The 24,551-nt window shown below is 58.2% G+C and overlaps 1 protein-coding gene across 1 annotated transcript in view; it reads right to left on the minus strand.

The window, feature by feature from the left end:
• Positions 1–24,551, minus strand: part of DCHS1 (dachsous cadherin-related 1) — a 40,138-nt gene that overhangs the window by 5,163 nt on the left and 10,424 nt on the right. The window contains exons 2-19 of the mRNA XM_066545618.1: positions 19,565–19,753; positions 19,236–19,467; positions 17,976–18,212; positions 16,673–17,692; positions 16,103–16,290; positions 11,480–11,576; positions 11,009–11,166; positions 8,640–9,474; positions 8,116–8,355; positions 7,582–7,707; positions 7,130–7,339; positions 5,747–6,610; positions 5,163–5,276; positions 3,200–3,411; positions 2,903–3,057; positions 1,624–1,754; positions 874–1,160; positions 171–309 (exon numbers count right to left, since the gene is read on the minus strand). Coding sequence (XP_066401715.1) covers positions 171–309; positions 874–1,160; positions 1,624–1,754; positions 2,903–3,057; positions 3,200–3,411; positions 5,163–5,276; positions 5,747–6,610; positions 7,130–7,339; positions 7,582–7,707; positions 8,116–8,355; positions 8,640–9,474; positions 11,009–11,166; positions 11,480–11,576; positions 16,103–16,290; positions 16,673–17,692; positions 17,976–18,212; positions 19,236–19,467; positions 19,565–19,753 — 5,434 coding nt within the window. The remainder of the gene's footprint in view (positions 1–170; positions 310–873; positions 1,161–1,623; positions 1,755–2,902; positions 3,058–3,199; positions 3,412–5,162; positions 5,277–5,746; positions 6,611–7,129; positions 7,340–7,581; positions 7,708–8,115; positions 8,356–8,639; positions 9,475–11,008; positions 11,167–11,479; positions 11,577–16,102; positions 16,291–16,672; positions 17,693–17,975; positions 18,213–19,235; positions 19,468–19,564; positions 19,754–24,551) is intronic.

Here is a 24,551-nt window from a genome sequence, read left to right on the forward strand (position 1 = left end):
GATATCAGCTGGAGGAGCATTTGATGGTCACCCTGCTGTGTCTGCTTCACCAGCCACACCAGAAAGTGACCTCCTGAAGGTTTGAACACAGGCAGGACGGGGCACTCCCCTCCACAGACAACCTTAGATTGACCCATGAGAGAGGCACACAGAGCACCAAGCCCACGCACCATTGCTGGGGTCGATGGCAACATCAGGGCTGGGCACAGCCAGGTGGAAGGTGATGTCCCCATTGCTCCCTGAGTCGGGGTCGGTTGCACTCACAGTGAGGATGACACTGCCAGCAGGTGTGTGCTCTGGCAGCAGCACCTGGAAAAGGAGGAAACCGCAGTCAGCATCTGGTTCTCCCCTGCTCAGAGCCCCCAGCATGCCTGGGACGGGGGTCTGGGGCTGGCAAGGCAGCCAAAGTCAAGGGCACCCAGCCTCTCACTGGCCAGGGAAACCATACACAAGGGGTTTGTGCTCCTAGGCCCTGCAAGCATTCCTGGGCTCCCTAGCCCCTTGCCTGGGCTTTGGTGCTGCAGCATACGCTGCCCAAGCCAGCCTTCAACAGGGACCAGGTCTCGCCCCAAACACTTGTCTGGGCTGGGACCCATTTCCCACCCCCTCTGGCCTCCCCACTGTGCTCATCCATTTCTGCTGCACCCTCTGCATCCAGCTGTGCCCCTTGCAGGGGCTGGTCCCAGGGTCACCTGCCTGGTTTCAACTCCTTCTATGCCACAGTGAGAGCATGAGGGATGCCAGGATGTAGATGTGGGTCAAAGAGTGGGGCCAGAAGGGGCTCAGACCCATCCTCTGCTTTGTAAGGGCAGGGGGGCCAGGCAGGAGTGCAGAGGGCTTGTGTGGGATGGCTGGCACACCTGGTGCATGTACCTGATAGAAACCCTGGGTGAAGGTGGGCACGTTGTCATTCACATCCTCCACGAGAACAGTGAGGTTGGCCTCGGTCTCGTGGCGCGTGTCGGAGGCGCGCAGGGTCAGGGTGTAGCGGCTGCGCTGCTCGTGGTCCAGCGGCCCCGTCAGGGACACGTGGCCCCCGTAGCGCAGCACCCCGAAGGTGTCTGCCACGTCCCCCTCCAGCAGCAGCGTGTAGGACAGTGCTGGCCCCGAGTCCACATCGTTCCCAGTCAGCTGGGCTATCTGGGTGCCCAGCAGCGTGTCTGTGGGGAGCAGACATGTGAGTGAGCAGACCCAGCCTTGCCCAGCATACCTGGCTCACCTGGTGGGAAACCAGCTCAGTCCAGAGCCTGAGCACCAGGAAGAGGGGAAGATGCTATGGGAGAGGGGAATGCCGGGGGGAAAAAGAAGGTCTTGGGGGCTTGGCAGGAAGGTGGAGGTATGGCATGGGCACAGGGCATACTGGCTGAGGACGGTGAGCAGGCAGGGCAGTGTCTGCAGCCAGAGTCCCAGACATGGGGCAGGGGCCAGGGCTGAGCTGGTCACTCAGGTTGCTCCCTCAGGACACAGCAGCAGAACAAGGGTCATGCTGGAGAGCTCGGGGGGCTTCACTGGGTCAGTGTGACCCAGCTCCTGACAGGGACTGGCCTGGCCTCCCTGGGGCTCCTCCCTACCCCCTGGTGCCCATGGTACCCCAGCTCTGGCCCTCAGTGCTCCGGCACTCACTCTCAGGGACACGGATCTCCCAGGGCACCGGGATGGTGGGGCTATTGTCATTGATGTCCATCACCACCACGGTCAGCGTGGCCGAGCCCATCAGCGGGGGTGTCCCTCGGTCCATCGCTGTCACCACCAGGCTGTGGGCAGGCATGAGGGTCAGATGTGTGTCCACACATGAGAGGGAGCACCTCACCCGTGTACTGGGATATGCACTGCACACTGCATTGCACCTGGGACGTGAACTGCAGGTGTGCACAGGCCTGGAGTGTGTGTGTGTGGAGGGAAATGCACAGCAGCTCAGACTCTGGAGTGATGGATCTGTGCAGGGCATCCTCTGGAGTCGTTTAGGGAAAGACTGCATGCAGCACTCATTGCTCTAGTCTAGCTGAGAAGGTGGTGACCAGTCACAGGCTGGACTCAACAATCTCAGATGTCTTTTCCAACCTCAGTGGTTCTGTGATTTGGAGAGCACATGTGGGGCAGTGGGTGTGGTACATGGAGAGCATGGTGGGGCACGACAACAGGTTTTTGCACACCTAAGGCATGTGTTGAAGTCTGGAAGGTGTGTGGGTGCAGGCAGAGCACCTTGTGGGGTGCAGGCGGGTGTCTGGGGCTCTCTGGCTGCTGGGGAACACCTGGAGCCTCTCTGGAATGGTGAGGGGTGTGTGGATGGAGGAATACCCCAGACTCCCCCCACAGGGAAGAGGACAGAGGAACCCCCAGCCATGGGGGCACCTGTGAAGGGGGAGAACACGAACTGGGGGTCCTCGTTGGAGCAAGGTGTGTGGGAAAGGGCAGGAGAAGCCTCAGATTCACAGTGGGGTGTTTGCCAGCATTTCACATACGTGTGGATGGGCGTCCAGAGCATGCACATATGGTGAGGGGCCCAGAGACCTGTCTGGATGAGAGGGGACATCTGGGGGGGCTAGTGCAGGGGTCTGGAGCCATGTGGCAGAACACAAGTGTCCTGTGCTTGGAAGTGGAAGAAATTGAGCAGATGCAGTGCGGATTAAGGAGGCAGGAAGGGGAATGGATGAACCTAGGGCCCTCTCACAATCTCCTCAGCTCGGTAGAGACCTGACTGAGCTGTGTGTGGGCTCATCTTGGCCATCTGGCTCCTATGTCCTTCACTCCCACTGATCCTCAGCTGTGATGCTGGATAGAGCCATTTCACAGCCAGGCTGGGACAGTTTTGGGGGCACCAAGAACAGTGTTCCCCATGCCCCGGGGCTGTGCTCCACAGCTCTGTCCCTGCCCTGGCATCCCCCAGCTTGGCTGCACTCACCGTGTCTGGGACCAGATCTCTCTGTCCAGGATGGCAGCAGTGGTAATGGTGCCAGTCTGAGGGTCAATGTGGTACAAGCCCGGCATTGGCAGGGACTGGTTGATGGCATAAGTCACCTGCCCATTCACTCCCTGGTCCAGGTCATCTGCCAGCACCTGCAAAGCCACATGAGATTCAGCTGTGAAGCCCCTGAGGCAGGACTTGTGTGCTGGTGCCAACCCCAGGCCCATGCAGCCCCCATCCCATAACCCCAGCCAGGCCAGGGCTCAGGTGTTCCTTGTTTGTGCCCTGCCATACCTGGATGACAGGTGAGTCATAGCCCTGTGACTCCCAGATGAATGCCACATAGTTCTGCAGCTGGAAGCGGGGCAGGTTGTCGTTCACATCCTGGAGGTTGAGGTTGATGGCCATAAAGCCAAAGGAAGCTGCAGTCTCTGCCTGGATCACGAGGCGCAGCCGGGGGCTGGCCTCGAAGTCCAGGCTACTGGAGTCCTGCACTGAGATGGCACCTGGAGGGGAACAGAGGGAAGGGGGAGTGAGGTATCAGCACCATCCATCCATCCATCCATCCATCCATCCATCCATCCATCCATCCATCCATCCATCCATCCTTCCATCCATCCTTCCATCCATCATCCCTCCATTCATGATCCATCCATCATCCATCACCCATCCATCATCCATCCATCCTTCCATCCATCCATCATCCATCACCCATCCATCATCCATCCATCCATCCATCCATCCATCCATCCATCCATCCATCCATCCATCCATCCTTCCATCCATCCATCCATCCATCCATCCATCCATCCATCCATCCATCCATCATCCATCCATCCATCATCCATCCATCCATCCATCCATCCATCCATCCATCATCCATCCATCCATCCATCCATCCATCATCCATCCATCCATCCTTCCATCCATCATCCATCCATCATCCATCCATCATCCATCCATCCATCCATCCATCCATCCATCCATCCATCCATCCATCATCCATCCATCCATCATCCATCCATCCATCCATCCATCCATCCATCCATCCATCCATCCATCACCCATCCATCATCCATCCATCCATCCATCCATCCATCCATCCATCCATCCATCCATCCATCCTTCCATCCATCCATCCATCCATCCATCATCCATCCTTCCATCCATCCATCCATCCATCCATCCATCCATCCATCCATCCATCCTTCCATCCATCATCCCTCCATTCATGATCCATCCATCCATCATCCATCCATCCATCCATCCATCCATCCATCCATCCATCCATCCATCATCCATCACCCATCCATCATCCATCCATCCATCCATCCATCCATCCATCCATCCATCCATCCATCCATCATCCATCCATCCTTCCATCCATCCATCCATCATCCATCCATCCATCCATCCATCCATCCATCCATCCATCCATCCATCCATCCATCCTTTCTCAGGTGGACAGGACAGACACACTGAGCTTTTCCAAGCCCTCCCCACACTGTCAGCTTCTCATCATTCTCAAGAGCTGCCCTGAGTGGTAACACCCACACCCTGCTGGGGACAGGCAGTTCCTGCTGCCATCACAGCATGTGACAATCCTCCCATCTGGAGACCCCACCGAGGGTGTGGAGCAGAAAGAGCTGCTCCTACCATGACATAAGCTCATCCAGCTCCAAGCCAGAAACACCTCACTGCAGCTTTGAGACCAGTCAGAGCCTTACAAAGTGCTCTGAGGACAGACAGCCACTGCCACCAACCTGAACCGTGGGCAGCCAGGCTGCTGGAGTGACAAGGTGCTGCTGTCCCACCCGAGGAGGAGGAGGGCAGACAGCAGGATATATTGAACTAATTGACAACATTCCTATGGGCACATAGGGGGGACACCTTCCATTATCCCAGGTAGCTCCAGCCCTGTCCAACCTGGCCTTGGACACTTCCAGGGATGGGGCAGCCACAGCTTCTCAGCAGCCTGGGCCAGAACCTCACCACCCTCACAGGGAAGAATGTCTTCCCCAAATCCCATCTAACCCCACTTCCTGAGGTTTTGGGAAAAGGTCTCATTATGGGGGACCCCAATTGCACTGGGAGCAGTGCTAACAGCCTCTGGCCAGTGACAGGGCAGTGCCCACATTCCAGTACCAACACCTCTCACCTAACTGGTACACAGTGTGGACAGTGCTCCTGTACCCTGGGGGCCCTGAGCACCTGAGCAGGCATGAGCAAAGCTTCCCAGGTGTTCCTGGAGCTGTACCTGAGCTGGGCTGGATCAGGAAGGCGTTCCTCTCATTGCCACTGATGATGCTGTAGGTGATGTGCCCCGAGGAGCCCCCTGTGTGCATGGCCTGGACACTCACCACCTCAGTGCCTGAGAGAGCAAAAGGGTATGAAGAGACAGAGACTCGGAGCACGTGGCAAAGGGTCAGGGTGATGCAGGGCAGCACGTGCTGTACCACAGGAGCACTGCTCTGCCTGAGGACACTGTGACAGGGGATTGAAGAGCTAAGGTTAATGTTGGGCTGGGAGCCTGGTGTCATGGTGCCTATTCACGGCTCCTCAGTGGTCTCACTGTGACCCTGGGGACCTTCTGGGAGCACTTGGGCACCTGTGGCTGCCTACAGTGATCTGAACACACTCAGGCCAGCCTACAGGGACACCACCCCGACCAGCCTGGGCACCACTCAGACCCTGCAGTTCCTTGGGTCTGCCCAAAGCACAACAGGACTTCCCCAGACCCCACAGTGCTCTCTGATCAGAGTTCCCCACAGCGCTGCTCCCACTCCCCTCGTGCCCTATCCCATTCCATCCCAGCCCTCCCTGGTTGCTGCCCGTGGGTACCTGGGGCGGCATTTTCAGCCAGGGCCACATCTCTGGTGCTGCGAGGAAAGCGCAGCCCGCGGTAGGGCTCCTCCTGCACGTGGATCACCACCACCCCTGTGGAGGAGAGCGCCGGCTGCCCCAGGTCCATGGCCAGCACGAAGAGCGTCCGCTGGCGCTGGCTGAGGGCACCCAGGGGCTGCAGCAGCTGGATGTCCCCCGTGTAGGAGTTGATGGCAAAGGCGGAGCTGGGGGTGGCAAAGCGGTACAGGATGGAGGCATTGGCCCCTGCGTCCCTGTCCTCGGCCCTCATGGTGGCCACCACCTGCTTGAGGGGCGTGTGGCGGGACAGGTTGACGGTGAGCGGGCTGTGCAGGAAGGCCGGCACGTGGTCGTTGACGTCCCGCACCACGATGGTGACGCGCACAGCCGCGCTCCGGGGCTCCCACGGCGCCGAGTCCACTGCCCTGGCCAGGAAGCTGTAGCTGGGCTGGCGCTCCCGGTCCAGGGCCTGCGTACTCCGGAGGCGCCCGCTCTGCAGCTCCACCTGGAACATGCCCAGCGACTCGTTGCCCAGGTAGTAGGAGACCTGCCCATTGGTGCCCTCATCCGGGTCTTCAGCCACCAGCTGCAGCACCAGGGCACCGACCGGCAAGTCCTCTGGCACCTCCACCGTGTAGCTGGCCTGAGCAAAACTGGGGGCATTGTCATTGAGGTCCAACACCTGCACATTCACCGACATGGTGGCACTGCGTGGCGGGGAGCCGTGGTCCTGCACCACTACAGTGAGGCTGTAGGAAGCAATTTGCTCTCGATCGAGGGCATGTGCAGTGGAGAGGACACCGGAGACAGGGTCTAGGCTGAAATCCTGCCCAGGGTCTCCACCTAAAAGAGAAGGGGGGAAGTAACAATGCAGAATGCCTGTAAGTGGAATGAGAAAGGCCCCAGAGAGCATGAAGCCCACCACCATGGGATCTGGCAGGGTACGTAGAGTGAGCCCCAGTGAGAGCAGACTCCATGGGCTAGCTCCGTATGAAGAACTGACTCTAACCACTCACAGGCTAGTGCTGCTGCCATGGGGAGTTGCCAGGCAGCCTGTGACAGGATACAGCAAAAATCTGACCTGGCAACCTGTGAATTAACAGGTCAGAGCAGCCAAGAGAGGTGTGGAACTGGTCTAAGCCTGGGAAACTAGACACAAGCCTGGGGAGTGAGCAGTGCAGCCTGTCCAGACCTTAGGGTCCTCTTCACTGGGGGCAGAGAGCTGAGAGATGACAGCAATGCTCTGAAGTTTGCAGCAGGAGAGAGCTGATGTGGAATGGGACTGCTGCAGTTGATGTCCCCAGACCCAGGGAGGCCCAGGGAGAAGTCCTTGCCCAGTCCCACGCTCCCAGTGCATCTCACCTGCCACCCGGTATTCCAGGCGTCCGTTCTCCCCACCATCAGGATCAGTGGCCCGCAGGGTGTAGAGTGCCACACGACTCTGGTTCTCAGGAACCTCCACGGAGCAGGACTCCCTCTCCAGGAGGGGTGCATGGTCATTCTCATCCCCCACGGTGACCCACACTGTGGCCTTGGTGAGGCTGGGCGGCAGGCCGGCATCCCGCGCATAGACTGCAGGACAGCGAGAGCACCAGAGGCTGACTGGGAGCTACAGCCATAGAGCCCGTGTGCCAACACCCAGACACCCACAGGGGCAGCCAGGCACATGAGCATCGGCATTCCTGCAGCCCCAAACCGCCCCACAGCTCCTCCTCCCTCCCCATGGCCTGCCCTCTGCAACACTCCCCACACCAGCAGCAGGGAGTCCCTGTGTACCCCCCTGACCCCCTGCCCGCTGCCTGCCCTTGCTTTACCTGTCAGCACGTGCTGCTCCTGCTCCTCCCGGTCCAGGGGACGCGTAGTGACAATAAGCCCCGTCTGTGGGTGGATGGAGAATGGCCCTCCGGAGAGACCCCCATAGGACACCTGCCCATTGGCACCTGTGGGCACAAAGGAGCTCTGAAGGCAGCCCAGCAGCAGCCCCAGCGCCTCGTTTGGCTCCCAGTCCTGCATCCTCACCCGGGGCCCACAGGCTGTATGAGAGGGTGGGCTTGCTCCTGGTGGCAGAGGTGTGTGTGGGGGTCCCAGCCTAACCCAGTTGATGGGAGGCCAAGGAGAACCCACAGAACAAAGGCCAGGGGCCAGGGGACCAGAGGGAACCACAGGTTCCATTCCCACCCTCTCCCAGGATTCAGCCCTCCCACCTCCAGGCCAGGTGCTGATCCTTCCCTCTGGCCAGCCAGGCTCTCCAGACTGGCAGAAGGGAGCAGGGTATGCCCAGGCCTGGGGCTGCATTTCCAGACAAGCCCTGACTGAACCGGGCAGCTCATCCTGGCCTGCATCCTCACCCAGATCGCGGTCCGTGGCCAGCACCTGCAGCACCGGGCTGCCGGCCGGCAGGTTCTCCATGATGTGGGCCTGGTACTCGGGTTTCTCAAAGACAGGAGCCTCGTCATTGACGTCCAGCACCAGCACGGACAGCAGCTGTGTGGCCGAGAGGCGTGGGAAGCCATGGTCTGTGGCCACCACCGTCAGGTTGTGCTGCGCCACCTCCTCCCGGTTCAGGGCCCGCACGATGGAGAGGGCACCTGTGGGCACAGGAGAGGGGCAAGCTGGCACCAGGGGCACTGGGCCCTATGCCTCGGAACTACTGTGGGCTGCAGGACAGATGGCTTTCAGGAGACAGCAGCACTGTGCCAACCAGATGCTGTGCTTGGGACTCCCTGCACCCCCAGTCTCCCTCCTGGGGCTCCCCAGCCCACACCCTCCATGTTCCCACGCACCATGCAATGTCCTCGTGAACCCCTGCACCCTCCTCAGCATCCAGTTACCAGGATCCCTGCCACCACTTCTGCACCCTCCCAGCCCTCACCAGTGCTGGGGTTCAGGTGGAAGCGGCCATCAGTGTTGCCTGCTCGCAGGGAGTAGCTCACGCGGCCGTTCTCTCCCAGGTCGCTGTCCTGGGCCACCACGTGCAGCGCCACGAAGCCCGTGGGCTGGTCCTCCATGACGCTGACGCTGGCCGGCGAGAGGAAGACGGGCGCGTTGTCGTTCTCATCGGTGACGAACACGCGGGCCGTGACGGCGGCCGAGCGGCGCTGGCTGACATTCCGGGCCTGGTCCATGGCCTCCACCACCAGCAGGAAGGAGGCGGTGGCCTCGCGGTCGAGGCCCTGGCGCAGGGTGAGCTGCCCCGAGCGGCCGTCGAGCTGGAAGGGGGCTCCGGGCGGCTCCAGGTGCAGCAGAGCATAGCGCACCTGGCTGTTGGGGCCCACCCCATCCCCATCCAGCGCCTGGAAGGTGAAGATGGAGGAGCCAGCCTGGGCATTCTCAGGCACCACAATGGTAATGGGGTCTTCGGGGAAGGTGGGTGCCTGGTCATTGCAGTCCTGCACGTGGATGTGGACCAGCACCAACCTGCTGGAGGGATAGCCGTGCTGCGTGTCCTCAGCACTCACCTGGAGCACGTGCCGTGCTCCAGCCTCATAGTCCAGCTCACGGGCAGCGTAAATCTCCCCTGTCACACTATCAACCACAAAGGTGCCATCCCCACCACCTCCTACCACCGTGTAGGTCAGCTGTCCTCGTGCAGGGGCGTCCGGGGGGGCCACTGAACCAATCACAGACCCCGGCTTGACCCCCTCGAGGGGATGCAGGGTCAACACAGTGGCATCAGGCCGGGGCAGCACACGGGAGGATGGCAACACCTGTGAGGAGAGAAGGAGTGAGAGGCACACACAGGGGGCTGTGTGCCAGAGCACACGCTGGAACACAGGAGGGTCCCTCTGCTCCTCTGAATGCACTTTACACTGTGAGGATGCCTGAGCCCTGGCACTAGTTGCCCACAGGTGGTGCAGTCTCCAGCCTTGGAGGCAGCCAGAAGTCACCCAGACAGCCCCATGTGAGCAGGGAGCTGGAGAAGGTGACCTTCAGAGGTGCCTTCCCTCAGCCACTCTCGGGCTCTGTGGCTGGGTCTGATCCTGCAAAGCCAATGGACAGCAGCAGAAACAATTCTGCAAACATAAGCAAGAGTGAATGAGAGATCACACTCATCCTGATGGGAGGCACAGAAAGAGAACCCAGTATGACCCCAAGATAAATAGATACTATCACTGGTTTTATTAAAGATACTGGAGTTAATTTGGGCATGAGGTGCACTCGCAGATGGGAGAGAGGATGCTGTAAAGGCCACCACAGTATGACCTGAAGGGAAAACCCACTGAAGAAGCACATTCCTGTCAAGGAGCTGAGGAAAACGGGAGTAACAACAAACCTGTCAGCCCAGAGGGGATCAAACCCAGCGACTGTCAAGCAAATATCTATTACAGGGATGCAAACCAGCCTGATGGGGATGGCCAGCCTAGCCTCAGTGCTCTGGAGGCTGCAGAACAGCTCTGATGACAAGAACAGTTACAGACATAGTGGAAAAAGGAAACAGTATAAAACATGTTGCTGGTGGCTGAAGGCAGTTTTGGCAGGCTAACACCAGCTCCACTCCTCAAAGGAATGTGGTGTATCATGCCCACCTGGGCTAGAACTCAGCTCTGGAGCTCCCACACTAGTGAGCGACAGGCACAGAGTGGGGATGCTGTGTGACAAAGGACTGAGAGACCAGCTGGCTCAAGGGAGCAATGGGCAGGGCTGGTGGAGGTGGCACAGCAAGGACAGTCAAATGGCCTTAGCAACTGCAAGGACATGGCTGAGAAAATGTGAAACAATGTTCAGGGGGAGTGCCTTGATAGGGGGAACCAGAGCCTCTGCTGTAAAAGGAAGCTCATTACTAACAGTGAAGAAAGGATGTAGCTGTGCGGGCAGCAGCAGGCAGGGAGTACCAAAGTGACACAGACATGAGGGGCACCCTGCAGGTCAGAACACTGGTTTCAGCAGACCCTGGGAAGAGTGGAAGTCTCTGTGCAGGGAACCTCTGATGTCTTTCCTGCATCAGGGTATCTAGGACAGGGCCGGCTGTCTAAAGCCTGGAGAAGGCAGAACTGCAGTTGGCAGTTCTTTGGACATGAGAACAGGTGCAGGGTAATTCCTTCCTGTCCAGGTTCTCCCTGTGGATTTCAGGCCTGGATCACCAGCTGAGCAGGAGCAGAGGGTGCCCAGGGATGAAGGCGGTAGGGGATGAGGGCGGGCAGAAAGGCTGCCAGGTGTGGATGGTGTGCTCCAAGAGGCAGGTGATGTGCAGGTGGCACAGGGACGAGAGGAGGGGGCATGCGGGGACAGGAGGGGCTGTACCTGCACACGGACGATGGCTGATGTGCTGCGGGGCGCTGTGCCACGGTCACTGGCTGTCACTGTGAAGAGGTACTCGGCGCGCTCGGCCCGGCGCAGCACCGCGGCCGTGCGCAGCTCGCCCGTGGCCACGTGCAGGCTGAACCGCTCTGCCCAGGCCCCTGCGGAGAGATCAGAGCGTGGCACCGGGAGCACGGCACAGGGAGGCATGGGCAGGGTGCCAGGGAGGGAGCGTGCTGTGGGATCCAGGCAGCGGGCACCATCGCCTGGGGGATGGCTGCTGGGCAGGGCAGTGTGGGTTTGCTGCTGCCGGGCAGGGCAGGGAGCGCGGGTTTGCTGCTGCAGGGCAGGGAGCGCGGGTTTGCTGTTGCCGGGCAGGGCAGGGGTTTGCTGCTGCTGGGCAGGGAGCGTGGGTTTGCTGCTGCCGGGCAGGGCAGGGCAGGGAGCGCGGGTTTGCTGCTCTGCAGCTTGTACCTATCAGGGAGTAGATGATGGTCCCGTTCTCCCCCTCGTCAGGGTCCTTGGCCTGCAGGGAGGCGACCAGGAGTCCCGATGGCTTCTCTTCCAGCACCTGCAGCATGGCCCAGGGAGCAGTTGAGTAGCACAGAGAACCGCTCAGATCACCCCAGAGACCCCAAGCCTTGGCACGACCCAATGAGCTCTGCACCATCCTGCACCAGCCCTACACCTTCCCCACATCACAGACTCCCCACAGGACCCACAAGCTGTGTCTGAGGCTGGGAACACAGAGGAGCCCACAGCAATTGGCCAGGGGAGGTTGCGCCTCACCAGCCCTCCTCCCCTCGTGTCCCATTTAACAACCCACTGGGCAGGGTGGGGGCACATGGAGGAGGGCACTGCTTCACCCTGCTACACCCAGAGCCTCTGCAGGCAGGTGACTGCAGGGCTCCACAACAGTCCTGGTCCTTCCTGCCCCAACAGACACCTTCAGCTGGAAATGCCACAGTGTGAGCCCTGGCAGCCCAGTGCCAGCCTCCCTGCCCACAGCCAGGGATCTCCTCAGTTCCCACACCAAGCCAGGGAAGTTTTCCACCTCTGGAAGTGCAGCTGGCAGATCTTCTGGGGCTTAGGTACCTCAGCCTGGGCCTTTTCCCTTCTCTCCCTTGTTCCTGGGTAGCATTGCCTGTCTGTAGGTACTTCAGACCCCCAATTTATGCCAGTGCAGCACAAGACCATTAAGACATCAATCACACATGCTCAGGTAACCTCGTGTCCTGAGGAGAGCTACCTCCTTTGCCACCGAGACCACACATTACAGCACTGCACACCTTTTCTGGATAGCTATGGAACTGGATGCATCCCCATCACCGTCCCCCAGCACCTGTCAGGTTTTGGAATCCTCCTCAGCAAACATTCCCTCCTGCTGCAGACCTGCCCCCTCCAGCACACACTCTTTGGTGGAACAGGATTCCCACTTGGCACAGGCTCTGCTGTTCCTTCCACCCCAGCAGAGGCCAAATTTCCACCTCAAGGGGACAGACCTCACATTCCCATCCCATCAGCACATCCTGTGGCAGAGACCACCCTCCCAGACCCAGCTGTGCAGCGTGATCTGTGCCACTTAATGCATTTGGGGAAGGGACAAGTGGAATCCAAGCACGACTCTGGAGAAGAGGGTGCAGGTTTCTGGGGAGAGGGTGAGGGCCAGAGCTATTGCCCAAGCTGCTGGCACTGTGCTGAAGCCCTGGGAGGGGAGACCAGAGGAGCTGGACTCGTTCAGCCAGGCTAGGCAGTGCTGGGACTGTGCTCTGTAAACACTGGGAGAGGGAGGGAAATTCCAGGGAGAGAGGACAGCTTTTTAAGCAAAAACACAATATTGGCACAAGAACAAATGAGTATAAAATGGTCAGAAATTAGTTTAGGCTGGAAATGAAGAGATGTTTTCTAGTACCAGATCAAGGAATCTGGAAGAGCCTTTCACAGCAGTGATGGAGGCACAGGCCTAAATATAGCCTGGCCCTTGATGAAAGGAAGGTCTGCGTGGACACCTCGACGTGGGCCCACCCTTCCGAGGCCCCTTCCAACCTCTCCCTGCCACAGGCTGGGGCAACATCTGCCCCCACTGCCCTCAACCCAGATTTGAGAGGCCCCTGCTCAGCAGGCAGGGACACTCTCCCTTCCACAAGGAATCAGAGCCCTTTGAGAGAAGCAGACATGTCAGAGGAGTTACAGAGCAGCATCCACATGTGCGAATGCCAGCCCAGTCACACAGACAGGAGTAAGCAGCAATGGCAGTGGGCTTGCCCATGCACACTGGTAGGACAGAGGCCATGTGGGCATGTCTGGGTCAGCCCACCCTCCCCAAAGGTTGCTGCAAACCCCAGCCTGGTCCCAGGCTTGCAGAGCCCTTCTGGCCACCAGCACAGCTCCGGCAGGGCTGGCAGTGGATGCACAGAAATGTGAGGAACGTGGTACGTATGGAACAATTCTCCTGTGAACTTCCCCGGCTCCCAGCCCGCTGTGGCTCAGACACTTCCTGAGCTACAGATTGTATTTGTGCTCATCAGCCTTTGATGGAGTTTTTTCTTTCCATGAATTCATCTAGTTTTGAACCCATGCAACTCTGGACAATGATTTCACAATTTAATTACATTCTGCATAAAGAAATGCTGCCTGTGTTTATTTTAAACCTGCTGCCTGGTCAGTTCTTATGGAGTTGCCCAGCTTTGTGTTATGAAAAAAGCAACTTCTCATTTCCCCATGACTCTGTGCACACCTTTGTGATATTCCTGAGGCTTTGTCCATGCCAAAGAATGTTTTATTCCTGCTTGGAACCATTATCTACCAGAGATCTGTTAACATCCTTCTCTAAACAGTTTCTATCACTTCTGCTCACTTAGGGAATGGAACCAGAGAGTGTGGGCAGAATCTGAGCTGTGGGTGATGATATTTTCTTTCATTCTGTTTCTTGTCTAATTAAACTCAACATTTGATTTGCTTTTTTGCCTACCCTGAGCCTGGTGTGGCACATTCACAAAGCTCCAGGCTTCTCCCCAAACTGAAGCAGCCAGTTCAGAGCCCACCCCTGGGCTGTGCCATCTGTGTTGCTTTCCAGCAATTTGCTTAGCAGCAGTGATTTCATGTCCCATCATCTTCCCTGACCAACATGATCCTTCTACAGCTCTTCACAGGGAGCCCTCATCCCGAATGCTGTGAATAGACCAGTGACATCCACCATCACATCGTTGAGGGGATACAGCAAAACACGAGCACCAGGGCAGTGCCTCTGTGAAAACAGGCACTCCTTTCCCTGTGCTCCCTCTCCCCTCTCCTAGCAATCATTCCCTGGAGGATCCATCACTGCAGCCCCTTTGCAAGCTCCCCCTGTTCTGCCAGCACATCACCAGTGCTTCATCTCAGCACACCACACCTGGTGCTCGAAGGTGGACACAGAACCCTCCTCTGCTCTGCCTGAAGAACCCTGACATGAATGTGCCCTGAGCACGTCTGCAAGAAATCATGGAGCTTTGTGTTATCATCTGGTTTCACTTCTTCCTCCAAGCCTCTTCTACATGCAAAACATGGCTAAGAGTGGGCCGTTGTGGTACTCCACCCTTCTCTACCTCTGCTTCCAGCACCTGCAAACCAAAGTGCCCAAACAGGTGTTTTCTCAGGGCTGCTGCAGCATTTACCTGCCCTCAGAACTCTTGAACCCCTCTCAGCCTGTCCTGTCCCCTGAAGGACACACCTGCTTTCATGGTCTCTTTGTAGGAGCAGAGCCCTACCAAGCTCTGGCAGGGCCCTTTAAGCCCCCAGACACTGGGCTCAGATGCAGATCCTGCCGTGTGGTGTGTCACCTGTGTCCCTAGAAGGGCTCCCAGCAGATGCCAGCTGGAGCAATTATCACAGAGCCCACCCACTGCTCCCTCAGGCAGGCTGTGGCTGGCTAGTCCCTGGCCTGCTCTGCTCCCAGAGCCTTGCTCAGAGACAGGGCAAGCCTTACTGTGCCCCCTTTGCCTCCTTTAGGCTCTGGAAGACGTGCTCACCCCAGCCAAGCCCTGCCAACAGCTGTGCCAACAGAGCAGGGCATGAAAGAAGATGGCTGGGCAAGGAATGACTGCACCCTAGGATGGGCTGGCAAGGAATGGCTGCACCCTAGGACGGCAAGGGAAGCAGCAATGAACAGGGAAGGCCTGGCTGGAGCTGCAGAGTGTCCCCAGATCTTGTGTCACCCAGGTGGCTACCAACACAGTCCTGTCTGCTCTGACCTGTCTGGGGTGCACAGCTTGAGCAGGACGTGTGGCAGAGGGTGGCTGTCACCATCATGGTGTTTTTGAGCCACTCAGAGCCAGGGGCTTTGAGCACACAGCCTTATGTGCAGCAATGGACGTGCAGAGAGGGCCTGGCTGCCCAGCTGTGGGCTGCCCCTGCTCTGTGCCAGGGCCCTGCTGCCCATGCAGCCTCCCTGCTCTGCTGCTGCCAGTGCCCCTCAGCTGGTCCCACAAGCCCTCGCTGGTGCAGGTCCCCTCCCAGTTCTCCTGAGCAGTACCCATGCAGCTGGGTCTGCAGCACATGCAGTGCCCAGTGACTGCTGCCACCAGAGTGTGCAGGGAAAGCTTGGCTGGCAGGCACAGCAGATCCACAGAAAACTCTTGTGCATGCCAAGCCCAGATGGACAACATTTTCTTGACCTCCCAGAAAGACAAGTGGCTGCACCCAAAATCCCCAGGCCTAGAGGGTGATAGCCTCATGCATCTCCTTGCACACAACTGTTCACCCTGGCTCTTCTCTGAACCTGTGTCAGGTTCAGGGCTCCTTTTGCTGTCCCTCTCTAGAGGCACGTGTGAGCCAAGAGCTTCTGCCTGCTGGCCAGTCCTGATTGTGCCAGAGCCCTCTAGAGCCCCTGCCTGCTCTGTGCACCAGGATTTCTTCCCTGCCCAAGGACATGCCCCTCCTGCCACATTTCAGATTTATCCAACTGTCCTGGCTGCTGCATGGATCCAACTTGTGGCTGCTCATCTCTTACCCTGAAGCTCTCCTGGGTCCCCCTGCCCACCCCATTTTCCCCAGCAGTACCCCCTGCCCCCACATCCAGAGGCCACCAGGCCCCATCGGTGCTGCAGCCTGCAGCCCTACCTGCACAGTTAGCTCCTGACCACTGCCCACGTGCAGGAAAGCAGGAGCGTTGTCATTCTCATCCAGCACAGTGACATAGATGGTTCCGGTGGCACTGCGAGGCGGTGCTCCCCCATCCTGCACAATCACCAGCAGCTGGAAGTTGGACTGCTGCTCCCGATCCAAGCTGTGCTTGGTGCTGACCTCTCCTGTGAGGGAGAATCCCAGAGGGGTTTGGGTTGGAAGGGACCTTCAAGCCCATCTTGTTCCACCCTGCTGCCATGGGCAGGGACACCTTCCACTATCCCAGGTTGCTCCAAGCCCTATCTAACATGGCCTTGAATGCTTCCAAGAATGGGGCAGGCACTAGAAGTGAGAATACTGATGAGCAGGGACCCAGCTCAGCCCACAAGCTGCATTAGAGCAGAGCCTGTGCTCAGATGTGTTATTCAGTTGTGTTGCTGGAGCCCAGCACTGCGGGGGCAGTAAGGTGAATATTCTGCTGCTGCATTGGCCTGGCTGCCGTCACTGCTGCCCTGCCCTGGGCTTTCTCACCAGACAGCCCCACCTGGGAAGCCGGGAGTGTCTCACCTGTCTGTGTGTGGATCAGAAAGTTGGGGTCATGCTGGAGCAGGCGGTAGGTGAGCCGGCTGTTCTGTCCGGCGTCCCGGTCGCTTGCCATCACCCTTCCCACGGTGCTGCCAGGAGCCTGGTTCTCAGACACGGTGAAGAAGTACCGCTCTTCGCTCAGCCGCGGGCTATTGTCGTTCTCATCGGTGACGCTGACACGCACGGTGCTGGTGCCGGTTTTCCGCGCGTCCGCCGCGGCCCCGGTGCCTCCCACCGAGGCCAGCACCGTCAGCACGTACAGGTCCCGCGTCTCCCGGTCCAGGGCACTCTTGACGTACAGCCAGCCGCTCTCGGGCACGATGCCGAAACTGGCAGCATCCCCATCCGCACGCAGGTGGTAGGTGAGGGCCGAGGGCTCCACATCATGTGCCAGGGCCCTCACCTGCAGGAAGCGGGTGGAGACGGGAACACCCTCCTGCACCTCCACGCGGTAGGTGAGAGTGTCAAAGATGGGTCCGTTGTCGTCCTCGGCCTGCACGTGCACCAGCAGCGTGAAGGTGGAGCTGAGCTGGGGAACGCCGCTGTCCCGGGCCACGATGGCCAGGCTGTAGGCTGAGATGGCCTCGTACTGCAGGGCCCCGAGGAGCCGCACGGCCCCCGAGGCATGCTCCACGACAAAGGTGCCCTCACCCCCCGAGAGCAGCTCAAAGGCCACCTGTCCATTGGCACCGCTGTCACGGTCCTCAGCCTGCAGGGTGTACACTGTAGTGCCGGGCTCTGTGGCCTCTGGCAGCAGGATGGAGTCAGAGGGAGTTGGGAATGCCGGAGCATTGTCATTCACATCTGACACAGAGATCTTCACCCGCGTGTTGCTGTAGGCAGGGGGGGAACCGCTCCGGGCCTGGACATCCAGGACGAGAACTGCCTGGGACTCGTGATCCAGAGGCAGGCTGGTGCGCAGCTGCCCCGAGGCCGAGTCAATGGAGAAATAGCCATGAGGGTCCCCCGAGGAGATGGAATAGAAGATGTCATCAGCATGACCTGTGGGCAAGAGGACGGAGACAGAAGGAATGAGGTGCCATCCAGCTTACTGCCTCAGCCCCGGGGTCAGGCAGCTGTGCTCCAAGGGGTGCAGCAGCACAGTGCCCATGTGCACAGACCCCAGGTGTGCTTATGCACTTGTGTAAGCACAGGTGCTGAGCTGGGTGCACACTCAGGTGTCAGTGTGTGGAGCTCTCAGAGCAGGGAAGTGTGGTGGATGCTGGACCTCAAGGATGGTGTGGGGACAGGGAAAGTGGCACATGCAAAAGGGACAAGGCCATACCTGGAGGGTTCTGGGCCTGGACAGCCCCCACAGTGGTGCCCTGCGGCATGTCCTCGGGCACGCTGAAGAAGTACTGAGCTTGCTCAAAGACAGGGGGTGAGACTGTGCCCTCCACGATGCTGATGTTTACCCGGGCATTCGGCTGTGCCTGCAGGCCCCCCCCATCCTGAGCAGAGATCACCAGCTGCACCAGGGTGTTGGCTTTGCCATTCAGAGACCATGACAGAGAAATGACACCTGAGGAAGAAAGTCCTTGATGCGGCATTGTGCTGCACCCCTGGCACCTGGCACCAGGGAACAGGCCAAACCATAAAGTGGAAAAGGCAGACCAGAAGGGGTAGGAGAGAATGTGCATCACAGTGGAGCCCACCACGAAGGAGCTGGAGTGAATGAGTGGAGCTCTCCCAGGAAAGCCTCCCCAAACCCTCCGCGCTTTGTCTTACAGCCAGCTCTGAGTTTAGCGGCGGTACAGGCTGTGGGACATGAGCCAGAAGGCAGGTCTTGGGAGAGGGAAAGGCAGGGAGAGGGCTTCCAATCTGGGGCACAGGGAGAGTGTCATAACACAGCAAGCAGGCCCTGGGCAGGCAGACAGGATCTGGGAGGGGATATAGAAGTGAAGGATCATAGTTGATAGGCCTTACAAAGGAGATGGCCCTGCATTAGGAGGGCTGGTAGGGCTTGTAATCTTCCCAGTCACCTGCTGGGAATTGAGAACCAGTGTGCAGATTCCCCAGTGCACCTTTCTGTCCTGCTGAGAGTCCCTGGCATCTCATACCCATGCACCCACTTCCCCAGCAGAAACTGCTCTGGCTTCCAGCAGATGCAGCCAATGAGAACAGTGGGATCAAGAGTGACAGAGTTATAGGAGAGTTAACTGAGCTGGAGAAGAGGGAACTAGCAGGGACAAGAAAGGAAGCAGGATACAGCCTGATCATATAGCTGATCATACAGCTGTGTGATCAGCACACAAGAGGAAGGGCACAGTGAGTCAGAGATGGGGAATGGGGAGAAGAAGGCATACAGGACAAATGAAGAACAGAACAGGGAGCAGAAACAATAAGTCAGGGACTGACTCTGGGAAGGGGTTACCAGAGTCTAAGGAAATTTAGCAGGGAAAGATGTGGCAGGGAGAGGAACAGACGCACTCTGGAGACAGACTGCACTGCTGAGGTGGCCAAGCAGTGACACTCAGGCTGGTTTTGACACCTCCCACATGCCAGTGCTCCAACTGCTGCCTGCCCTGGCTGCCTGAGAGCTCACCTGTGTCCTTGTTGAGGGAGAAGAGCGGGGGCGAGTTTCCCCGGACGATGCGGTATGTCACCCTGCCATTGAGGCCCTCGTCCTTGTCGTGGGCAGTGACGCGCAGCACGGCTGTGCCCGGCATGCTCTGGGTGCTGATGCTGGCAGCGTACTCCAGCGGGTAGAACACTGGCCGGTTGTCATTCGTGTCCTCCAGGAACACCTTCACGTACACCATGGAGTTCAGGCCGCCCTGCGGAGGCACCGGGTCAGGGACAGCCCAAGGACAGCAGTACCCCTGCCCAGGGCTGGCTCAGCAGCACTGCGTGTGCAGCCTCGGCAGCACTCACCCCATCCACAGCAGTGATGGTGAAGTCGTAGGCAGCCGTGCCCTCATCACGGTCCAGGGGCTGCACCGTGCACAGCTGCCCCGAGTGCTTGTCAATGCTGAACTGCGTGGGGATGACGCTGCCGATGCCAGAGCCAATGGAGTAGGAAAGGGAGCCAAACACACCACTGTCTGCATCTGTGGCTGTCACCTGTGTGAGGGAAGGCACCACCTGAACAGAACAGAACCCGCCAGAGCCAGCCCAGCCCCACCACCACGCCCCAGTGCCACCTTCTGCTCCATGGCCACAGCCACCATGCCACCCTCAGAGCTGGCCATCACAATGCAGCGTGACAGCAATTGTGGCTCTTGTCCCAGGCCAGCCACTGCTTCTTCTGCAGGACATGCAGCACTGCAGCAGCAGCAGCCCCTGCACCTCTATTCCTTCTTTTCTGCAAAGACACTCAGGATGGGACAGGAAGAAAGTGACCCCCCTGCCACCATGGCCCTGGCTCTGTCCTGCTCTCAGGGCTCCATGTCTAGCAGTCCCAGACACAGGGCATGAGGATGGAGGGTGGCACTGCCCTGTGACAGTCCAGTCTCACGTTGTCTGTAGCACAAGAAATGCACCCACTATGACAGACGTGGCAGGAGGAGGAATGCTGCTCCCTGCCTGCCCTCCCCAGCTCCTCCTTCAGGCTCCCACAGAGCTCAGGTCAGCAGAAACCAATTCCTGACTCCACATCCCTGCCCACAGCTCCTCCACCAGCTGGGAGCTCCATGGAGAGCAAAGCTGGGGGACAGAGCTGGGGAAGGCAGCTGGGCCAGGCGCGGGTGAAGCGGAGTTCAGGCCTCGTCAGCCACAGCTCCTCCCCGCAGCAGCCATGGGGCCTCGCTTTGCACGAGGAGCGCTGCGCCAAGCCGAGGGCCTGGCTGGGGGCTGTGAGCTGCTCACCGGGGAGGCAGCAACCAGGGGACAGGACACAGGGCCTGCAGGCAACAGCCATGGGCAGGGGTGGGACCAGCCTGTCCTGACAGGGAACCAGGGAACAGGAGGCAGCACCTGCGACACCCCCAGCAGCCCTGCTGCCTGTGGGCTGAGGGGCTGCCTGCAGGGAGAAACTGAGACCACATCTCCAGGGAGCACTAAGCTCCTGTGCAGAGAATCTGCTCCCTAACCCTGCAGCAGCTGCCAGAAGAAGCACCATGGAACAGGATCCCCCTCCCCACTCCAGCTGCAGAGCACTTGGAAGCACAGGTGCTGTGACAGAACTGGGTCAGGAAGCACTTTGGGAAACTAGACCCACCTAGAGCTCACCATCCCCCTCCCTACTGACCCATCCCATCTTCCTGGGGAACTGCTCAGCAGAGAGCACAAATCTGACCCTGCTGATATCACTGGAGCTCTTGTGCAGGTTACCAGTACAGTGGCTCCATGCTGCCTGTCATTACTGGGGTACAGCCCTGTACCCACACCCTGTGTGCCTCTGTCCTGCCTGGGATACAGCCCTGTACCCACACCCTGTGTGCCTGTGCCTGGGATACAGCCCTGTACCTACACCCTGTGTGCCTCTGCCATTCCTTGGGTCAGCTGCCAGCCTTCTCCTGCACTGCAGATGGAAATGCATAACCAGCTGGAATAGGTACTATATGGTAAATGAAGTTTTTTCTTTCCTTCAGAATGAAGTATTTCTCACTCTGAAGGTTATCTAAAATGCACATCAGCTGCTTACATCACTGTACAGCCACACACTCTGCTGCAGAGTGAGATAGCAGCTTCAGGCTCCTTAGCCCAAGGGGCTCTGATGCTTCCAGAAGAGTCTCCCTTCCCCACCATAACCATCTTCTGATGGGTGCCACCCTTAGGATTACCCAGAGGGGGAATACCCAGCTTCCTGCCACAAGACTTGGGCCAGGTTTCAGAAACAGGGAAGCAACAGATGAGCTCTCACTACTGTGTAATGCAGCACCACCTCCCTGACGGCTTCCTGGTACCCAGAGCCATGTTCCAGCAAGATAACTGGTGGAGCCAGCAGTGTGGTATCAGAACCAGCCCTGGCTGTGCAGCCAGGACAAGGTATCCCATGTATCTACTGCTTCACTGCCCCATCCTGTGATGGGACCATCTGTGAACCGCTGGTCCAACACAAAACTCTGCCCAATATGAGCCTACATAGCATCTAAGAGAGGTCACATCACTGGTGCCACCACAACTGCAGCCCTGCACCTGGTTCTTGTCTCCCTTGGATGGGAGATGCTAAACTGGTGCCTAGAGAGAAGCCACAGGAACAGCAAACACCTGCTGGACCAGGTCACGGTGTTGGCTGAGTTTGGGGCCACTGGACACTTTGCTCTGTGCTCTGCCACTGCGTGCAGAGGGAGGGGGCTGTGGCTGGTGCACGCCAGCCCAGCTCCCTGCCTGCAGACTGCTGATATCCCATGTGTGCATCCCATGGGATGGGGCTGGCTGACCGCCCGTGGGCAGCCCACGTTCAGCAAGGCCTGACACGAGACCCAGGGACAGCAGGATCCCCGCTGCAGCTGGGTGATGCCTCCTGGGGACTCCTGAGACACCACAGGGACCACCAGGTATGGCAACCACCTCATTCCAGCTGCATGCACTGCTGCAGACTCAGAGCACACACAGTTTGAGACTGAGACACATTTTTAGCTGTGAGGGCAATTAGCCACCAAAAGGGCTCATTAAGGCCTGCGGTGAGTTCACCACTTCTGGAAATTTTTAAACCAAGCATGGACATTTTTCCAGGAACTTTGCTAGAAGCTAATGCAGGGCAGCCCCAGGCTCTGTATTTAGCATCCGCCCCAAGTCTTGGATCCACAGCTGGTTTCACTGCAGCTCACTCATGAGACTCTTGATGTTTGCCTGAAAAATAGAGGGAAACGGGGTCAAGCTGCCTGTGGAACTGCCCAGGAAACTGCACTGGGGCTGTGCCAGTCCTGTTGCTCGAATGTGTGGGAGCAGAAGCCAGGGCTCTGAGCCTGAACAGCAGCCCCACTGCCCTCTCTCCTCTGACTTCTGAACGGAGCCCGCACAGCCACAAAGGCTTTAAGCACAAGGACACCAATGCCCTGCCAGGAGATTCCTGACCTGAAGCTGCCAAGGAAGCAGCAGTACCTGAGGAAGCCAGGATCACAGACCCCTGGTCTCACAAAGATTCCAGAGTCCCTGCCAAGCAGGGGTGGCATGCAGCTGGATCTGCTGTTCCCTAGAAGGGACTGCTAACTGGGGATGTGGCAGCTGGCAGTAGCTGTGACTGCAGTGGCCCTGAAGCAGCAGATTCAGTATCCTAAAGGGAGTGAGGAAGAAGAGAAGCTGAGTACAGAGCCTGGATTGCAAGACAGAGTTCAGCTTTTACAGGGAACTGGTCGATGGAAGGGATCTCATGGGAGGCAGCACTGAAGGCCAAGGCAGCTGAGGAAAGCTGGAAAGCCTTCAAGAGCAGCCCATCCCAGGGCTCAGGAAAACACAGAGACCTCAGCAGATGGCCTGGGCTAAGCAGGGGCCTCCGGGCTAAGCTGCCATGCAAAAGGTGGTGCATGCTAAGAGAATTGGACTGTCCAGCCTGGAGAGGGGGAGGCTCTGGAGCGACCTGACTGGGGCCTTTCAGTACCTGGAGGGAGCCAACGAGATGGAGAGAGAGGCTATTTAAAAGGGCCTCAAAAGACAGGACAAGGGAGAGCTGCTTCACACTGACAGCGAGTAGGTTTAGATTGGATATTGGGATGAAATTCCTCCCTGTGAGAGTGATGAGGCCCTGGCACAGGGTGTCCAGAGAAGCTGTGGCTGCCCCTGGATCCCTGGCAGTGTCCAAGGCCAGGCTGGACAAGGCTTGGAACCACCTGGTTGAGTGGAAGGTGTCCCTGCTCATGGCAGGGGGGTGGAAGGAGATGACATTTAAGGTCCCTTCCACCTCAAACCATTCCACAATTCTTTGAGATGGGCATGGAGGCAAGACACATAGTAGGAATCTATAGACACTGCCAGGCATGTCAGGATGTGCCAGCAAAGTCAAAGTTCAAGCCTGAGCGTGCCAAGAAGAGCCTCTGCACTGTGCTGGCAGTGAAGGCCTGAAGAAGAGCCCATTTCTGAGTGTGGATTCAGCAGCAGCAGGCACAGCTAAGACTGGGGCACTCAGTGCCTCCTTCACCTCGCTCTCCACCAGCCTCCCAGGCCTCCATGCTGTTCAAAAGGCTTCAGAGAGCCTCCAGAGAGGGGGGAAGAGAGAGTCAGTATTTCTTTGGAAAGATTGATCCACGTGAATCCATGGGACTCAACAGGCTGCATCAATGGATGCTGGCAGAAATGGATTTGTGGGGCTGCTCTTCACATGTGAGGGCAAAGCAGGGGAGATCCGTGACACCTGGAGGAATGCAAGTCTCACATCCCACCTTCAACAAAGGCCAAAAGGATCATCTGAGGGTCTACATTCTCATCAGCCACACTTTGGGCCCTGGGAGAATGATGGAGCGAGTCTTCTAGCATGTTTTAGGCCACATGAAAGATCCTGGAAGGGAAGAGCCATCATAGATTGACCATCCTGTTTGCTCTCTGTGGTGATGGGATCTGGGCTTAAAGGGCTGACAGCTGTGGGTGACAATTGCCTTGACTTTAGGAAGGGTTTTGACACCTTCTCCCATTGTCCTCATACTGAAAGAAGGATGTTAGAGTTTGGAGGGCTGGGCAGTCGGGTGGGTGAAAGACAGGTCAGGAGACAGGCTCTGGGGAGAAGTTCATGAGCAGTGAGGGAAAGGGTCTGGATGAAAGTGACAGAAGAAATACTCCATTTCTGTCAGACAATGGATGTAACTGAAAAGGCACATGCCCTTGAGACCAGAGGATGTGTTAAGGAACCCAGGGATGACCCCGATGTTTTGAGGACTTCGTGGATAGGTGTAGAAGAGGCTGCTACCACGGCAGGGTTTGGGGATCACATCTGGGCTACCTTCAGCTGAAATCACTCACTGATCAGTGCAATCACATGGGAACG

Source organism: Molothrus aeneus, chromosome 2 (assembly GCF_037042795.1).
Source record: "Molothrus aeneus isolate 106 chromosome 2, BPBGC_Maene_1.0, whole genome shotgun sequence".
Classification (NCBI taxonomy): Eukaryota; Metazoa; Chordata; class Aves; order Passeriformes; family Icteridae; genus Molothrus; species Molothrus aeneus.